Source organism: Pinus tabuliformis, chromosome X (assembly GCF_031772625.1).
Source record: "Pinus tabuliformis cultivar Carrire ecotype Pingquan chromosome X, CPIR1, whole genome shotgun sequence".
Lineage (NCBI taxonomy): Eukaryota > Viridiplantae > Streptophyta > Pinopsida > Pinales > Pinaceae > Pinus > Pinus tabuliformis.
This window is the reverse complement of record NC_142308.1, coordinates 1,642,993,950-1,643,014,651: the sequence shown is the minus strand read 5'-3', so window position 1 is coordinate 1,643,014,651 and position 20,702 is coordinate 1,642,993,950. Positions and strand designations below refer to the sequence as shown.

Genomic DNA, 20,702 nt, shown 5'->3' with positions numbered 1-20,702 from the left:
AAAGGAGATGTTGTCAAGTAATATTATAGACAAAAAATAAATAACTAGATATGTATATGACAATATCTTAAAAAATAAAATAACATAACTTCATTTGAAACCTGAATTTATAAAGTATATGTTGGAGATATTAACTCCTACTTGTCTTGTGCTTATTGTGTGATATTCATCATCGTAGAATAAGATTGTTAGTTGGTTGGATTTAGCTCCTATATTAGTGTGTGGTTGAGATATTCTTTCAACTAAATAGATGAATTTATAAAGTATATGTTGGAGATATTAACTCCTACTTGTCTTGTGCTTATTGTGTGATATTCATCATCGTAGAATAAGATTGTTAGTTGGTTGGATTTAGCTCCTATATTAGTGTATGGTTGAGATATTCTCTCAACTAAATAGATGCGTAGCTAAGATGGTTTATCTATATTAAGCTAATCTTGATGTATTTATATCTAAGATTATTGATTGAATAAGATATGTAGAATACTAGTTTTGTTCAATTATTTCTAAATTAGTATCTAAGCTATTAGCTTTGGGTGTAACTCCCTTACAGGAGAGCCTGCGAATATGACAGAGGTGTGAGTTTAATTTACTATAGGTGCATGAAGGATTTTGTGTGCATTTTTGGTTGAGGAAATTAAAGGGGAGACTTCGACTAGGCATTGTGGACTCTCCAAGTGAGATTTTATATCTGCAATGGGGTCCCTAGAAACATCAAGACTTATAGTGTGTTGAACAAGTATTGGAATGGGATTGCGGGTTTAGGTTTTATCATTCCTATTCTATGCTTGATTTGTTGTTGTTTAGTACTCTCTGTAACTTGTTTGTTACTTCACACCAACCATTATATTTTCTACTTGAAACAGTATGATTATTAATTGGTGCACTCTCATGTTGTTTTCGTTTGAGTTTTACACACAATATGCCTTTGAGTTTTTCCTTGGCTTGCACTTTATGCAACTCACCGACCATCTCTTCCATTGAAACAATGTAAGGTGTGATAGATTTCTCCTTACGTGTGGAGATGCATGTCAGCCTTAGTGTGATTTCCATGGGTGAAAATTCATTGAGTTCAAGATAGTGGGATAGATCACCAACATGTTTATCTTTGAATGGCTCAAACATTGAAACACTAGTTTGATTCCCAATGACTACTTTCATATCAGTGGTATCTGTGAACTAAAGTCGATAAGAAAATTAGAAAAAATGAGAGATGTCGAAGCTCTCATGGTGGGATTTGTTGTACTCCTCATTTCCTTCCCATCTTGGTTATTAATATCTTATTTTATAATTATATTGCTCCTTCGTGGTCATGATGAACACATATATATTGAGAAATATGGATGGATTTATTAATGTGTTCACGAACATTTATATTACTAAACATAATAAATAAATAAATGATGATGAATATAGATGAAAGTCATGTTGTAATATTGACTCTAGAGATATTTAGTATCTAGACTGCTTTCCTACATCACTAGCAAGTATAGTGGTGGGCCATGTATTTCGGTAGATGGAAGTACGTCAATAAAATGACTAGTAGTTTAATTATTACAAACAACAAATTAATAGTCTAAAGCAACTATACCTTTAAGGGGTCAAATGAAAGAATAACTTAGTCACGGGGGCTTCACTAGGGAAGAAATACCATCCCACGTGCATTCATATTGGGGGATATATATTGAGGAAAAAATGACATAATATTTTGAGCATATAATAGGGGGTGAATGGCTTTTATATTGACAGGTACAAAAAATGGAGCTCAAAGTTAACGAAAAAATATAAAGGGGTCTTAAAAATGTTGATGAAAAAATGGATACCTACAATATCTAGTGAAAGTAGGAATTTTTTAAAATTAAGAAGGTCTATTGGGTTTGTATTGGTAGGGGGTTAAATAATGTGATTTCTAGAGGTATTTTCAAATACGTAGTCAAATTAGGGGTATTGTTTAGTATGCCACGAAAGCACGTGATATGTCAGAGGTTCATTGAATGAAGCCCTAATGAGCTTAGTATGGATGCTTGTGATGGAGTTTAGTCTATAAGATTTCAAGGTGGATAAATATGGCTTTGCCAAACAAGGATCAAAGATAAGTAAATTACGCGTTAAGGGAGAGTGTTGGAAAAATTAGCTCTTGTCTTATAACTTATTGTGTGATATTCCTCATTGTAAAATAAGATGTTTAGTTAGATTTAGCTCCTATATTAGTGTATAGTTGAGATATTTTCTTAACTATATAGATAACATAGCCAAAATGATCTATCTATATTAAACATCACCAAAACATTAACCCAAAATATCATACATTGCAATTTTTCTCTGCACAATTTTTTCAAAAATTTTAATTTTATCCATGAATTCGAAGTATAAAAATCTACATTCTGAAATAAAATAATTATTAGTTTAAAATTATTTTATTATTATCAAAACTCTTTATATTGATTTACTTATACATATTTTTATAATAAAATTTTGATTGCATTACGTTGTTTATACATTTTTTTTTTATAAGTTAGGCTAATTCTATTAAAGTAAGAAAACTATCATACACAGAGGCCGAAGCCTGTACTTAGCTATGCCAAAAGAAAGGCATCAACCAACAAAAAAAAGCTAGAATTGAACTGCCCAGAAGGGAAACCAGTTCTTGACCAAGGTTTTTCAAAAATATAGTCTTGCTGCCCACGAAGGGGAAACCAGCAAATTAACAAGTTTTGCATCATTGTATTTGAAAAAACTAAAAGGGAAAACCCATCTGAAGAGCTTAAAATTGTAGTGTTCCCCCAAAAAACCATTAAAAGACAGAAACTGAAAAACAAGTCCCAGTGAACCTGAGACATGTGGCGGCTGAGTGGCAGTTGACTAGGCAGGCACGTGGCACGTTGAAGGTCCGCAAGGTGGCAGTCCAGGCAGCGAGCACAAGTCAGCGAGGTGGTGGCTAGGGAAGTGGCGGCGACAGAGGTTGCTCCTCCACAATGAAACATCTGTAATCTTCCATGGCGCCACTTGCTAGTGGCTGAGCTTCCGTGTCGCTCGCCTGTGTTTCCGGTTGCTCTTCCTCGATTATGCAGCAGTAATCATCAATGACCCAATTCATCTGTGGAGTTGTTTCCACTTCCTTCCCTGCGCGTCTGGTTGGCATTTATGAGCTTCGTTCCCCTACACCCTGAAGACTAGACTGTGCCATTTCCGTTTTGGCCTTGGGTTGGCTGCTCCCTGCAGTGGTGCATCGTCCCATTGCAATGCCTGAGAGCCTCATTGCTTCTGTGCGGCCCTCCCCCATTGCTTTGTGTTCCTCAGGTGTTGCAATTCCAGCGCCAACCTCAGAGTCTTGAGCCTCAGAATTTTGCTTCGCCTCATGAAAACTAATGGTTATGGTTGCAGTGATGAGGGGCTAGTTCAGGGCAAAGCGAAAGGTAATTGAGCATTCTGTGAGTGTGGCAGAGGAGCTGGCGGAGTGCTTCTAGGAGAAGCGCCGGAGGTGGAGGGAGGCGTAGCAGAGGCCCCTGAGTGGAAATGACCTCTGCCACTGCGTGTATTGGGGTAGCAGCCAATGTTCTGCTCAGCCAGGGAGGAGGTGGTCTCCGAAGCCAGCGAGTGCCTGGAGCGAGTTAGGCTACCTCTATTCCCACCTCTTCGGCTGCGCATTCTATGGCGCACCATTCTTTCGGCACTAGGAGGCGAGTTTTGGTCCGAATTGGGCTCAATGGGCTGCAGCGTTGTAGCGGAGCTAACAGGAAAATCAGCAGAAGAATGGGCTACCAAGGCCGAGGGAATGCGAATTTGCAGATTCAAGCTATGGGTAAAATGGATGCCCGAACCAAAGTCGATGGAGCAATAAAGATAGCATCGTCTACCAATGGTTTTGTGTGTGCTGGGCACCGCCACTGCATGAGGGCAGAGGCAGTGCAGGGGCTAAGGTTGCCGAGGAGGAATTGCATGAGCAACAGTGGTATTTTCCCAAGAGCCCATCGTTGCTTTGAGCCGAGGTTGAGGTCGGTTATCAGGGTGGCGGCAGTATTCATTCAAGGCACAATTATGGCTGTGGTTAATGCTATCTTTGGAAGTCTGTGCCGCCTTGTGGGAGGCCATGTGCTTTCTCCACACGCTAACCCAGTTGGCAACCACCTCAACTTCTGCCATTTCCACCCGCATCCGGGGCGTTGTTTATACATTATTATTATATATAATTATATTTAATTTATTTCATAATAGTTATATCACTATTATTTTATAAAATATTATAAATTATAAATTATAAATTAATATAATATAAATATTTTAAATTATAAAGAAGACTTAAATCTTAATTTTTTCCTCTTTTCATATGACTAGCACTTTATTTGTTTGATAATGATTAATCCTACGAAAATTATTAATGATTCAAAGTGTTCAAAATTTATAATAGATTTTGTTAAGTTAAGTTTGAACACTGAGTGATTAATTCTGAATATTTAAATACCCCCTCCTACTATGAGACCTTTCGTTTCATGTACTCTTTTATTAAAGAGAGACTACCTCGCTAATCTTTTAAATGCGTAACAAAATAAGCAGAGAAAAGTCAAATTGAAGAATCCATTTTTTTGAAGGGAATGGATTAGCATTTGCACCACATGTTGCAAAGGAAACGCCGTAAGGTAGTGGTATAAGAAACAATAGTATAGAAGAAAGAAGTCAAAATTTTATGGAATTTTGTTCAAAGTGAAGGATTTATGAAAATGCTCTTCATTAAGATTCTGAAACCTTTATAAGTAAGTGATTTAAATCAAACATTTCATAACAAAGTAATCTCATATCACCTTAATTCATAATGCAATGGATAATAGTTTTTTTTCATTAGAAATTGGTCTAATTTTATGAGGAAATCTTAATAGAAAGACTTTAGCAGTAAGGGGAACATTAATAAACTCCCTCAACATTTGTTACATGATGTTGTTAATTTAGTTACTTGTTTCTTTTTATCCTTATTTCACTCGTGTAAAATGTCCAAACTATAAAATAATGGTATTATTTGTTGTCTCTTTGGACCATTGTATTTTATCTAACTCAATCATTTCCATAGCCTCAACTAGGTGCCCATCATTCTCTTTCCATAGTGACTCAATCTCTTCAAATGCATTTCATAATTTTGGTATAATAAATGTTGGTGGAAAACCAATATATTTCACTTTGTAGAAAGGAGTGAACATTGCTTGGGGTAAAATTGTATTGCTCTTACCATGTGATGATCTCATCTAGACCTTGAATCTTTCTGGCCACTTACGAAATCCCTCATTCTAAATGTTGTTTGACCATGATGATATTGTCATCATTCTACAGGAATGGATGACCACAACAATATTTCGATTCATGTAGAAAAGGCGTTGAACGATGAAAGACAGATAAAATACCGTGATTAAATCTCTCATTCTAAATGTTGTTTGACCATGATGATATTGCCATCATTCTACAGGAATGGATGACCACAACAGTATTTCGATTCATGTAGAAAATGCATTGAACGATGAAAGATGGATAAAATACCATGATTATTAATTATATGTTATTAATGACGAACTGGCACAGGGAGGATGGGTGTGATGTGCACGGGTATTTTGCATGGTCTCTGTTGGAAAATGTGCACGGGTATTTTGCATGGTCTCTGTTGGAAAATTGAGAGTGGGCAATGGGGTACACTTAGAGATTTGGGTTCTATTTTGTTGATTACAACCATAATCTCGTTGGATATCCCAAGGCTTCTATCCAATGGTTCAAATGTTTTCTGCAATGAAAGAGCTAATGCTGGTTGCAAACCAGTGAATTTTATTTTGGATTGTCCCTTATGTTCCCAGGATTTGAAACATGTTTTTGCATAATATTTGAATAATATATTATAGGATAATACTAAAGTAACATTAATACATGCTTTATATAATATTTGAATAATATATTGACACAATATTGGAATCAAATATATAATATATTTGGCTTATGTTTTGAAATTTTAAATTTATGTAGAATAACATAATATTGGAGTTTTGAAATTTTAAATCTATGTAGAATAACATAATATTGGAGTTTTGAAATTTTAAATTCGTGTAGAGTAACCTAATATTAGAATTTTGGGTGTAGATTATTTGGAAATGGGTGTAGATTATTTGGAAATAAAGTTTAGCATGAAAATAGCTCTTATGAGCGTTGAAAAAGTTGTTCCTCGGGCTGGTGATTTGTTCTTATACGATCACGTTGGTGTGGCTGCTTTCTTGATCTTTTTTATCAACGTCAAGGCATAGACATTCTGATCGCCTCTATTCACATAAACAAATATTATTTTTTAATACTTTTCGCTCAGAATTTTGACTCTTCATGGACCTGAGATGTGGTAAATAAAAAATATATATTCTTTAATGAGAGAATATATGTTCCATAATGCGTTCTTAAAATGAGAATAAATCTATAAAAGGAATATATATATATATATATATATATATATATATATATATATATATATAAAAGAAGCGAACTATAGTCTATATGTGCTTTATTTCTAAGTGGCGTTATAGGCACAACATGTTAGCAAAAATCAAAACCTGTACGTTCAGGTTAAGGATTGCCCATTTCCCAGTAGCTTTGCGCGTCTATGCAAAGATTCAAAGCTCTATAAAAAAAGTACTCCACCAATTCATCGTTAAAATTGCACTATTGGGTATCATAAATTTCTGTTCAATATTTTCCTTGGACTGAGTCTATGAATCAATTCAGATGCAGAAATACTGCCCAAAGAAGAGCCAGTAAGATCCTCAACATAGTTGGGAAGGGGAAGTGAGTTTACCAGCAGCTTAATTGTTTCATTGCACATACTATTATGCTTGAGCTTGTATTCTCTTAATTTCTATTTTCTCGCGGGCCATGTCACTCCAATCTGAGACTTACAACAATGGGAAAGATCTCCCGCGATTAACATACAAATCATAGACAATAACGACAAAAACAAAAAAATAAAATCCGCCAAATTCAAAGTCCTACAACAAGATTAAAAGGGCAACAAAACTGGGTTTGTGAATAACAACCCTAAAATTCCTGCAGCTAGGTGAGACAATTCAACAAAAAACTTGGAGAGCGATATGTGGTGCACAAGTTGGGTATGTGTGTTGTTTAAATAGGAGGAAATAGTGGGAAATTAGGAACTCTAAGTCACTGAAAGGAATGACGCACATGCCGAAGAGAAGTTAACTGCAACACAATACAACGGGCCCTAATAATGAAAAGAAAATAGTGTCCTTCCTCGGCTTTCCCACCTTGCCATTAATAGGATGAATCCAAATCTCTCAAAGGGCCGCAATTCTGCCGGTAAAAGCTAAGCTCTAAATGGCAAGAATCCGTATAACATAATGATGATATAGAGGCAGCGAGAGCCTTTCAACGGATGGCGAAGACAAGGACGAGGATTGTTCAATTTTCCACTAATATAACATAGACTTTTATAGCTATATGAATTTATAGATCTCATTTTATGACTTCACTTACAATGCAACTTGTGATAAGCTTTAATGGCGATATTTATAAGTTGCAGAGCTTTTGAGCCACAAATATGTTCCGTCTAGAGCACGAGGAAAGGTTAGAAATTAGAGATTGCTCATCATCATTATCATAGTGATAGGTGTATCAGACTAATGGATAAAAAATTAAAGAGAAAACGAAACATCCCCTTCTTTCCCTCACACCAACTGCGTCTTTCCTTCACACCAACTGCGTGATTCCTGTGAACTCTTTGGTGCCTTCAAATACAAAAAGCCGATATATAAACACTGCCTATCTATCCATTCACCAAGTGTACCACACAAATGAAAACCCCGTCAGTCAAATCAACACACACAAAACAACAGAAAAAGTAAAAAGTATGAATGAATTGTACCTATAACGAGTGGTAGGGAGAGGGGATATCAGAGCCATACAGGTCCCAAGCCCCAACGGTGTCGCTGATGTCCTTAAGAACGAGGTAAATGCTCTTCTCCCCATCCCTGGCCACAGCCACGCCCAGTCCCTCTTTCGGAAAAATCAATTAAGAATTGCATTGTATCATACTGCAAAGAAAAAATAATGGGTTGGGAGCACTGCAAAATTACTTCTTGGAAGTTGTCGATGTGCACACGAGATACAGGGCAATACAGGGCGTGACGGTTGAAGCCTTTAGATACGGGGCGCGATAGTTGAAGCGGTTGCAGCTGCAGATCAACGAATTAGTAACTACTCTTCTTTGATCGTAAGGTCGAATTTTTCTTAATCGTCTAACATAAAATCTTAAGACTCACAATAATGACAGGTGTGCAAGTGGAAAGTTGATTTCAAAGAAGAACACCTTACGACGCAAATATGATAATATTATTTTAATCTCATTTTAACCTATCTTTTCAATAAATTCATCTTTCCAAATTATATAATTTAAATATGTTTTTTCAGAGAGAAAATCAACATATGGCCTAAGCCAGCAGATATTACAGCATATGGCCGAAGCCAGCAAATTTTTCCAACATATGGCCAAAGCCGTTACAGATATCCTTCCTAAGAAGCCAGCTATCCTTCGTGGGGTCCTCAGCGAAGCAGGGCCGCAGGAATCGATCCCGGCTGGGGGGAGCGAAAGCCATCCGCCCCAGCCGTCAAGTCATGCACATCGCGTGCATAATTTAAATATGTTACAATTTAGATTTTTAAAAATTATTTTTATTTAAAATTTAATTAAAAAATATAAATAATAATTATTAAAATTATATAAACAAATTAATATATATATATATAAAATAAAAAATCTAAGCTAAAAAATTAAAGTCATAATTTCAACGGTTCTTGTATAATAAAATTTAGATAATAATTTCAATAAATTTTAAATTATTTAGACTTTCCGCTCTCCCCATGTAAACCCCAGTTTCGCAGCTAAATTGTGGCTATTTTGAACATTAAAAAATTGTTGCTGTTGCCCTTGCTATGTGCTATTCACCATTGGTTATGATTTATCTTTAATTAATTAGAAATAAGAATTTATGGTTGTTGTCTTAGCATGTAGAGTTATGGTTGTTGTCTTACAGTTGGATGTTATTTTATTTTTAATTAAACATTAAAGTTTGGGAAATTTTGGTTTATATGGAAAACTACCATAACCGATACAATAAGAAAGGGTTTGATATTCATTTTCTATAATCTTTGGCACGAGCTTACAAAATTACTTACTTTATTCAATGAAGGTCAATGTGAAAAATATACATTGCGTTTGAAAGTGAGTTGTTGCACACTTTGAAAACTATGGTTTTTTTTAATTGGGGTAAATGGATATTTTGTAAATGTTTATAGGTTTTTTTTAGATTATTGTATTGAATAAAGGTTTTTTTAGAATTTAAATTGTTGAAAGATTAGCTCTTAAGATTACACCAGATATAATTATTTTGTAAATGTCACAACAATTTAGTTACAATACGTTTTTCAAGTTTTGAAGCTATGAAGTTGCAGGAACAAATTGTTCACCAAACCACTCGAGCTAAGATCTTTTAACGACCTCCACATGTCACATTCAAAATAAGATGATAATACCTTTTAAACCTAGCTAGAGCCATTTTAACAAATTCACTGAACCTTTTCTAGAGTGGAAGTCTTTTACAAATAGATATAGACATTTGTAACCACACCCAAGGTTATAGAGATAAAGATAGGAGTCGACTAAACTCAAGGAACCATGGTTTGAGGTGAAGACTAATGTTACGTTAAAACCATGGCCTTCCATAACCTGTGTATGTTGCATCATTTTATTATTAGAAATAATAATTGAAAAACCTTTAAAGCAAAAGTTTACCTTCAACAATTTGGCCTATTAGTAGAAAGTCATTAAAAAAGAGCCATAAGAGTCCATAGTCCATTCAATTGCATATGAGAAATTTGTGTAGTTATTGTCGGATGATCTAGATAATTGCTTATGATTTTATTGTTTACTAAGAGATAAAGTCTATGCTTAAAACCCCTTCACAAAGATGTAGCACCATAACCAATGTTTACTTCTTCTAAATGTCATAATTGATCATGACACATCTATTATCTATGGTTGGAAAAAGAATACTAGTTGTGGATGAATGACCTGTGTCCCCTCCTCTTGTATTTTAGTGTGAACACCATAGATAATATTCGAGCTTTCTACCTTAGGGGTGATTAAAGTTACATAAAGGATTTTACAAATCTTTGTATAATCCCCTTGCCCCTAGTCCTATTGAATCCAAGATTTCTTACTTGACATTTCATCATACAGTCAAGCAACATACCTCTAATTTTTGTAATTATTTTATCAAATGGTTGACATACTTCTTTCAATCTTTGATCCTTTTCAAAATTAGTCTAGATCACAAAATAGGTTTGCATAGGTAGTTAATTACGAAGTTGAAAACAATTCCAAAATTAGCTATTAGCTCAAAAGTGCTTGACTTAAAGCTTTAATGGAAGTGCTTGAGGAGGTGGTTATTAATGGACATCCAAAATGAAGCTTTCCATGCATTGTTGGTGAATAGATGATTCCTCCTTTCAATTAGTGGAAAAAGAATTGAAAGAGACCCTTGAGATCTTAAATGCCATGGAAACTGCCACATGATTTATCATTATTTTCTCCAACATCAACAACTTTAAATACTCTCCACCAACATATTTTTGTAAATAAATACTATTAAATTAGACTTTACACCTAAACCATTATCTCCTCATCACAATACAAAATTCTTTAAAGACCCAAGACCAAATTAACTTACTAAAAGAATAAATATATTACCCATAATAATTTTTAAACTTAAACTAAAAATATAACTAACTTTCGCCTTACTCAACTATACATAATTTACTACTTCTAAAAACTACCATAATTACATTATTAGTATTCATTTAATTAAAAATACACAATCAAATTTTGAATATTACCACATCTAATATCAACTTTTAAATATTGGTTGCAATTACACTTTGTTAGATTGGCCCGACTATCAAAGGGACTTGACGATTAGGCAGACACTTTGGAGTTTGGGATACAATGGTATTCACACTTACTGGTGCTCATTGGATGATTGTTGTACATGCACCTGTGAATAATCGAACCCACCAAAAGTCTAGTCTCACCCACCACGGAAATAACATGTAGGGCTTGTTTGTCAGGAGCGGTATAAGGCAAATTTGTGTAGTAAGAGGTATCTTTAGATTTTGTAGAAAAATAAAATAAATGGTTCGGCCCACGGCGTCATAAGAATTAAAAATGTGGGCCCTGTGAATATTAAATTCGACACCAGCATCTTTTCTCAATCATGTGAGAAAAAACAAAACCAGACGGTCGATGAACGCTTCCTGGTGGCGTCGGCGGGGGATTTCGTCCAAGCAACGGGGATTCTCCCCAGATTTGTACAAAAAACTTTCACACTTTAGCCTGTGAATTGGTTTCATACAGCGAAGTTTGTTGAAAATTTTACCGGAATGTCAGGTGGTCCTTCATACGAAAAACTTTTACACTTCAGCCGGTGGGTTGGCTTCATACAGAGAAGTTTGTTGAACATTTTACCGGAATGTCAGGTGGTCCTGTAATTTTTTTTCGATCCCGTGGTGTTGACGAAGATTTTACAGTCAGCGTTTCCTTTGCCTTTGCCATCAATGTTTGATATACCCTCATCTGACGAAAATCTGCAGGAGGGCCCGCATACATAATTTTAACATTATCATTACCAATTTCATTTTCAGACACACGGAGGTATTGTAATATCTTCGGCTCCACTGAAAAATACAGAAGTTATTGGACTATTGATGTCCTCTTCTTCATCATTGTTATATCAGAGTTTGTCCATCAATTGTACTCGTGAAGTCAGAATCAGGTAATTGTTCTCTAGCAGTTCCTTATGCATTTGTCTTTGCTGTGATTTCTCTGTGAGAGATTATAAGCGCTTACCCACTTGATCAAATTTCTCGATCGCTTTCTTTGCAGCTATAGAATATAATATAGGTGTAATGGGTTGAATGCCCGTTTCAATTTCATCTAGTCCATTTTTTTTTTATTTCTTTAATCTCAGCATCCCCTGCTTCAATATGAGGAGAGATTAACCGTCCTGGACCACTTGCCGAAGCATCTTAAGGTAATCTAGTTTCAACCTCAACTGTTGGATTTTGTTTTGAACTGTATCTTGCTTGGTCTCAATAAAAAATGCTATTTGCATTGATGATATTCGTTCTGTGAAATTCGGTAGAACTATTGTTCGATAATTAATACTCAGATGCCCGAATTTTACAAGAGTCTCCGCGAACCTCTTTGGCAATGCATTCTTTTACTTCTATTCCTTTTTTTTGAGTCTGAATTTTGTAATTAGATGACATGTGCCCCGGGTTTTATAAAGAATTTCTGGTTTGGGTTGTATCGCAAACCTAACAAATATTCCTGATTGATGCCTTCCAGCATTGTTTCATAGTGAATTATAAATGGGGAAGATACTCAGAATATATGAGCAGGTCACCAAGAAACAGAAAACTCTGAGGCCGCTCCATGAATTTTTGGAGGAGCAGCAGGAGCCCTTTTTGTTGGAGGATTATCTTTTGGATAGGCCAAACTCTACCAGGAGATACCCAAACCATCATGTTTCCAAGGAGATAGGCAAATGTCTCATAAAGTTGAAAAGGAAGTTGCTCAACCCTGGGGCTTTGCGATATAATGAAACAGATCCTAATCCATGGGTTTCTTCTTGTTGCTTTCTAGAGATGAATCTTAAGCCAATCAAGAAGAGGAGAAGAAGCTGTGGAGGAACGGACAGAAATGCCCATCTTGATATCTTCTGGCATTCGGAGGAGTATCATACAGAGGGTCTCAATATGAATGTGAAACGCCTCAAGTTCACAGTTCAGGAAAGGAAAACACTTGACACAATGCAGTTGGAATCAGCTGAAGGCCTTAACAGAGAACACGGGCTTGCTTCAATACAGAAATATGAGGGGAGCCTTAGCCACTATACAAGGATTTTCGGCTTCAAGAAAGAGAATAAGGTGGATAAAGAAAACAAGAAGCAACATGAAGACGAGAAGATCGTGAAGTGTTCTTTGTTTAAGTCAATTCTAAGAAAATTAACACTCACCAGAGAGTCTCTGCCAAACATCCATACTCATGTTGATGTTCAGAGCGTTTCAAAGTCGTCCAAGGCAACGAGGAAAATCAGTCATGGGAAAAATAAGGCTGATCACTGTAATGATGATGAAGATCGACTTCGTGTAAGCGCCACTGCCAATTGGGATTCATTTGGAGAAGTGGCACCTGGTCAAACTGACCATAGCAGAGCAGGGGATAAAGGATGCGTCTCATTCAAAACACCAGGATTGAATAATTCCTGTATTTCTGCAACGGAACCAGACAATTCTATAAAATTGAATGAGGGCTTTTGCCAAGAAGTGAAGTTGGGAAATGAATATAACCATAATTTGCAGTCCATTCTCAAGAAAAGCAATCCAGAGAGCTCAGAATTGTCTCCTCTGAGCAACAGGGCCATTTTTTACTCCTCCTCCGACGGTGATATTGGATCAGCTTCAATTGACAAGCCTTCCTCTGATATTGGCTTAAAAGAATCAACGAAATTAGATTTCCAGTATCCTGAAGGGATTGATTACCGTGTTTTAGAAGCATCATGCTCCTCTGGCTATCTTTCTTTGCATAATAACGACTTCGGAGCGAGGGATTACCGCCCTGGACCAAGATATGTATTCAATCAGTCATCTGAAATTACCATATCGTCTGACAGTGTGATTAATTACCATAAGCACTTTAATTCCCCAAATGATAAGCTTCAGCAAGATTCCATGCTTCAATCCCCGCCTTTTGCTAAGAGTTTCGGCTTTCTTGAAGTACCAGGGGACAAGAAAATTCCTGTGAATCCTCTGGTCTGCAAGAGGGATGATAACTTGAAATCTAGGCAAACGAGTTGCAGTCATCAAGAAGATAAGGTCAGAGTTCTGAAATTCATTTGTAGAGATGTTTTTTCAAGCAATGCGGCGTTTAGGTCATTTCAAATTCCTTTTCATGTTACACTACTAAGAAGATACTATGTTGAAAGATAATTGCCATGTATATGTTAAGTGTATGTGTCTACAATTTCCTGCATTGTCTAAAAGATTATGGAAAGCGATATGCAACTGACTGGTTCATGTTTTGGTGAAGTGAACAGGATGACAAAAATGATTGCATTGCTGATGACCATCAGGGAGAAAATAGTGATGTCCATATCCGAAGAGAAAATATGGAATATGCATCACTTGCCTTGTGCCGTGGGGAGAGTAAACAACTAGGTCGAGTTTCTGTCCTAAAATCGCCCCCTGGAGAAGGAACTCCAGTATATGGTCAGCATATTGCCAATCTACAGAGTTAGTTCTTATTTATCTCTGCATTTGATACTAAATTTTGAATTTTAACAATGCACATTCTGCGGAATTAGCTATTTGTCTTCCACTTTTAAGTCAATTTAGATTATTCCTGAGTACTTGCAAGTCTGAATGTGAATCTGTATCTGGTTATCAACCTTCTGAAATTTTCCATTCGTTTATAGTGATAGTAGCTAACCACAAGCTGCTTCAAAGACAGAAATTATAGCCATTATTCTTGTACAGATCCCCTGACCTTAGAAGACGAAGCTTCAGGAAAGAAGATCCCTTCAGAGAGTGAAAGCAGGAATTATATTCTTCAGGATCAGGGCAATAGCAATGACCTTCAAATGCGCGACTGTAATAAAATCTTATCTCAGCCTTCTTTTAAATGTCCAGAGGGAATGGATTGGGACAAAGGTAGAATAGAGGAGTACATCAGAAAAGTGCTTAACTCATCTGAGACAATTTCATATCTAATTCGAGATTTAAATGAAAGAGAACTCCAGGGCTTTGCAGGTTGCAGGTCTCCCACGCATGCAAAAAATCCTTTCCCATCACAATGCTCAAGGAGAAAACAAGTACCAAGGCAATCGAGGATGTTCCTCTTGGAATCTGTGAAAGAGATGTTGGAATCACCTACAAAAGAGTATGCCATTGAGTTTCTAACAGAATCCTTCATCAAAGAAGGTTTCGGTCCTGAGCAGTTAGCAACGGCAATATGTAATCAGATATGTACTTGGAAGAAGCCTGACGCAAATATTGCAGAATGGATGGTACATATAGCATGGAAGAAAGAAGAAGAAGAGTGGACAAAGTTCCGGGAGGAAACGAAGGAGATAGGAATTGAGATAGAAGTTCTGATTTTCAGAGTCCTGATCGAAGAACTTGTGGAAGATCTTGCTCATCTTCAAATATGATTATAGTTCAGGGCGTCCCACTTCATACATTATGGCACACCATTAGTTACAGTGTTTCAGTCCATCATACCCATAAGGCACACCATTATGTACAGAGTGTTTCAGTCCATCAGACCTATACCCATATGACAATACAATAGTGAAGCTGTATAAATCAACAACCTTTGTTCTTCCCAATTTCTGACAAATAATGTTCTCTCTGCCTCTGGCCTTTGGGAGAGATTCCTTTATGCATTTTACACCTCTGATAAGAGATTTGATCATTTAGTTGCATGATTCTCATTAACGCTGTTGTTTTCATGGTGCATTTAATAAGTGCTAGATGGATTGATCAAGAGATAGCAGAAGCAATCTTTATAGATTGTCGTAAGAGATTTGAGCAAAGAATACCTTATGTGAAGAAAAAGGACTGAGCCTGTAATTTTGTAATTCACATTCTTACTGGATGTATAAATAACCTTACCGTACCATTACATATGTTAGATCAGTGTCATTCTTATAAGCTGACCTTACAGCATATGGTGAGCACCTCAGAAGATGCAGGATCTTTGGAATTGTCAAGACTTCATAAGAGGCTAAACTGCGCTCAGAGGAGTGCATTTTATTTTCTTCTAAAATGGCTTATAAATGAGGCAAATGAATGAAAACCTATTTGGAAATTCAACTCAATGCATTTTCCATGTTTACAAGCAGAACAATCCCTCCTATCAGTTCATGTTTCTGTTTGATGCTCTGTCCTTTTACTTTTCATGCTACAAAATTACAAATATTATACCATCATGACTAGTACCCTTACTTTTCATATTTAGTTCAACTCGGATTCACATGTTTACGTTACTGAGATTAATTACTATACGCAATTTAACACACAGAAACTACTCTTATTCATCTTTACTGCTTTCAAAACATCCATCATTACTACTATCCTTCCTTTTCATAGAGAAACTACTACGCTTACCTCACTCATCAAATTTTGGCTTTGAGATATAGAAACTACTAGTAAGTTTCTTAAGGTATGGTTCAAAAGATAGAGACTCTGAGTAAGTTTCTTTAAAGTACTGTTAGGAAACTTTGTTCGAAGATGGATGAAGTGTATATATATATAATTTGAAAAAAGATAAGGCAATGGAAAGAGTTAGGATGGATAAGTTTAAAATTTTGAAGAAGGATGAAGCGTATATATATAATTTGAAAAAAAAGATAAAGCAATGAGTTAGGATGGATAAGTTTATTTTAAAGGAAGTTAATTTAGGAGAAGGATCAAAAAGGAGTTTATGGGTCAATCTCTTTGGTGATAAGTTATGTCAACTCTTTACAAAAAGTGTTATTATAGGCAGGGTGTTTATTCTCCATGAAATGGAGTAGGCACATAGTTTTGGGTAAAATTAGTAAAATTAGTGGAAAAGAAAGAAAGATTAAGTGGGTTTGTTAAAATTGAAAAAATATAAGGTAATGGAAAGAGTTAGGATCAATAAGTTAATTTAGGAGAGGGATCAAAAGGAGTTCATGGGTCAATCTCTATTGTGATAAGTTACGTCAACTGTTTACAAAAAGTGTTAGCATAGATAGGATGTTTATTCTCCATTACATGGAGTAAGCACCTAGTTATGGGTAAAATTAGTGGAAAAGAAGGGAAGGTTAAGTGGGTTTGTTAAAATAGTGCTATTATGATTGTAGTTGATTTATTTTATCTTGTTTACTAGTTAATCTAAATTTGATAAGTTAATTAGAAATATGAAAATAAAGAGGAATGCAAATAAAATTGGTTTCTTTCTCTTTTATCTTTAGTTCCTAATTGAACCTAATTAAACTAAGACATTTGAAATAATATGTAAATGACAAAAATGAAACATCTTCCTTTCCCTCTTCACAAATGCATATTAATAAATGACAAGCAGTTATGGTCTATTCCCATTCTCTTTGGTGTTCAACAATCATTCAAGAGTGAGAGAGGATTGATTAGTTCCTAAAAGCCTTAATTATTTGAGATCTTTCATAACATTTATTCTATATTTTGTAGTAAGTCAATTGAAAATTGCTTTCTTAAATAAGAGGTTTGAATTTAAACTTTTATTTTCATTTTAATTATTTTTGAAAAAAATCATGCAACTTTAAATTATTTTATAAAAGTATACTCCATTTAAATTATAAAAGTAAAATATCTATAAAATAATTTTAATTTTTTTTTTTTGCAACTTTGATTTTAATTTACATAGTAACTACATTGTAAAATTGATTCTCGCTTATTTTATAAAAGTTGGTTGTGGGTTATTTTATGAAAACATAACTTATTTGTAATTTGGTTTATCAACAAAGTTAAAAAAAAAATGATTGTTATTTAACAATCTCATTGTGCATCTGTCACTATGTAGGGCAACCTCTACCTGCCACATGAAATTTTGATTATATTCAGTATCTTTCTTAAAAATGACATAACTTTAGCATTCAAAATTTGTTTATAGTGCCTTTAAAAAAATCTGCCTAAGAAGCTTTTCATCTAGATAGTTATTTCTACTTTTGAAATCATCTTATGGGGATATTTTAATATGGCTAGTCTAAATGATACTTTGCTTACTTGTTCAAACTACTTCTTATGGGAATCCCATATGGAGGATGCACTACGAAGTAAAGGACTTAGTGGATTGCATTGAGAAACTAAACTACCCTCAATGTTGCCTCAAAGAAAATCAAATGAGACAATAAAAATGACAAAGCATGTGAATGAAATGGAATGTCCACCTCCATTAATTTTCAATTTCATGTTCAAGGAGTTGACAAACTAGATGATGATTGGAAAAACTTGTTAACCATATTTAGTAAACATAATAGCCGTTAACTTGAAAACAAATTGATTTCTTTAGTCCCAATGATTTCTCTTGTATTGAAAATTATCTATCTAAGTCTAAAACACTTGGGCTTTTCACTTGAAGATTGTAACATATAAAAGAAAATTGACCAATTGATATATGTTATTCTTGTTAAATTTGGTAATGCATATTTTGTTTTTGTATCTACTTTTCATTCCACTAGAGAAGCTCTAGGGGTTGTTTGCACATTTTTGGGTTGCCCAAATACCATCTTTTTACCAACCTTTCACTTCACTTTCACTTCACTTTTAAACCATATTTCTCTTTCCCATACCCTTACATTAAACTATTTTCATGATTACATCGGGTTTAGACTTATTATTTTCCAATGCATATGTTTTAGTGTTTTTGAGTGAATTTATGATTAAATTTTGGAAAAATAACATGTTTTCACTTATATATGGAAGTGGGCTAAGTTTCATGATGTTTGTAAGCGTATTTGAAGACTTAAACAAAGTCATATTTGACCACCAAGCCTCAAATTCGAATTTCTTCTTCAACCCCTTGAAGATTTGATGAAGATTTGGGAGATTCTTTCAAGCATACTTTATGGAGAAGAATCATGGAACTTTTGATAAGATTTCTTATCAAAGATATTAGATATTTGTGAGAGGATTTTTAGAGATGTTACTTTCTAAGTGTTAGCACATGGTTGTAACCACATGAGACATTTGTGGATTTAGGAGAGATTTGTGGATCTCAAATCTTTGTTAGTTATCTCAATTTTATGTATAAATAGGAGTGCCTCCTACATTCCAAGGGGAGGAATCTTGGAGCATGTATCCAACTTATGATGGAATAGAATAAACCTTCATTTTACATAAATTTGCATTCTATAGTTATTTATATGTGTTATGATTTTTGTATGATTTTTGGATGATTTTGGTTTAAAATCTAATTTGCGTACGAAAGGACAACCAAGGATTTAAGTTAAATTCTCTTTCTATCAAATTATGAATCACAACTAAAAAATCATCCTTTTGCATTTCTTGAATTCCAGTTTATGATTTGATGCAATGGTAATGTTGTTGGAGTAGAACTGTGAGGAAGGACAACCAGGACCTCCTAAGTTAGGAGCCTATTCTCTTGCTTTCTACACATCACAAACTGTTTCTCTTTAGTTTCTCTTCTTGAGGACAATACTGTGGGGAAGGACAACCGGGACCTCCTAAGTTAGGAGCCTCTTCCTTCACTTACTGCATCTTGAATCAGAGACTTTGCTTATTTATGCATGTAGATCAAGTTTTTATGGATTTACGGAATAATTTGTCACTTTGATCTTAGGAGAATTGAGCTCACTCCAAATGGATCAATGAAGCATTTTATTTCATTACGACCAAGTTTTCTTAGCTTAGAGACAATTGCCTACTCCTGCATATATTTTGCTGGCATCATCACAAGCTTACGAGTATCCCTGGTTGATAATTTAATGAAAGCAATTTAAGCAATTGAATTGCCCAACACACATCACAAAATCTTGAAACACTTTGTCATTCTTTGATAAGAGAGCAAGATAAAATCTTGTATTTTGGAGCGATTAGCACTATACATACATCAAACGAAGTCTTAGTGGCTCAATTGAAGGATAAATCCAAGCATTGGAAGAAGCAACATTTTCTCAACAACACATAAATGAAGAGTTCCAAATGCTCTCAATGAGCTTCTTCTAGTGGTAACAAAGGAAGATAACCAACAAGTAAGAAGAAGTAGAGACATTGTAATTTTAAAGGCAAAATGATCATCTAGAGTTTAAATGTTTTAAAAAGATAGAGTTTGTAGAGGCAACAATAATTGAACACACCATCAATCTTGATTCTTCTTCTTCTGTCTTTTCTTCTTGTGGACATCCACTTTATGTTTCTAGTTTTTCCTTTAATATAAAATCTACTTCTTCTAGTGAGTGTCTTATTGATTATGGAACATCTTGTCATATGACTAAGGATAAATCCATTTTTCCTTTCTTAATGAATTTAATACCAAACAAATATTTCTTGGTGATGATGGATCTCTTAGTATTGTAGGGTCTAGAATAGTTCAGTTAGATGATGGTTATTTTAATGATATACTATGTGTTCGGAGTATATCCTATAATGTTTTATCAATATATCAAATCACTCATTCAAGCGAAGGTAAAACAATAGAGTTTTCACCTCACCAAGTTGTAGTTAACAATTTAAAAGATCTTAAGCATGTCCTAGCAACTTAAATTGTTGTTGATATTGCTAGCTTGTATATATTTGACAACTTGGTGTCATCATATTTCCCATAAGATTTTATTGTTCATAGTGATGACTGGAGCAAACTTTGGCATGATTAATTTTTTCTTCTAAACTATTGCTCAATGTAGGATTGATGCAATTAAAATATGGTCATTGGTCTATTAATGAATTTCTATAACATGGTTAACAAAAAGACATTTATTAGTGGTTGTTCCTAGCCTAACAAATAAATATGAGGGGTAAGTTAACCATAAGGAATTACTGACTACACATCTAATTGTTATGAGAACAATAAACATACATAAACTCCAAGTTAACAC

The 20,702-nt window shown here is 34.8% G+C and overlaps 1 protein-coding gene across 3 annotated transcripts; it reads left to right on the top strand.

The window, feature by feature from the left end:
* Positions 1 to 11,347: 11,347 nt before the first annotated feature.
* On the top strand, positions 11,348 to 15,965 carry LOC149146331 (uncharacterized). Of its 3 annotated transcripts, XM_089447739.1 has the most exons (5): positions 11,350 to 11,858; positions 12,054 to 12,116; positions 12,434 to 13,962; positions 14,184 to 14,379; positions 14,623 to 15,965. In XM_089447739.1, the coding sequence occupies exons 3-5, from the start codon at positions 12,457 to 12,459 to the stop codon at positions 15,294 to 15,296; spliced, it is 2,376 nt and encodes a 791-aa protein (XP_089303865.1). In that variant the 5' UTR covers positions 11,350 to 11,858; positions 12,054 to 12,116; positions 12,434 to 12,456; the 3' UTR covers positions 15,297 to 15,965. The 3 variants fall into 3 exon arrangements, with proteins under 3 accessions (XP_089303866.1, XP_089303865.1, XP_089303864.1); XM_089447740.1 differs by having other exon boundaries at positions 11,348 to 12,116; positions 14,184 to 14,355; XM_089447738.1 differs by having other exon boundaries at positions 11,350 to 12,116.
* Positions 15,966 to 20,702: the final 4,737 nt, after the last annotated feature.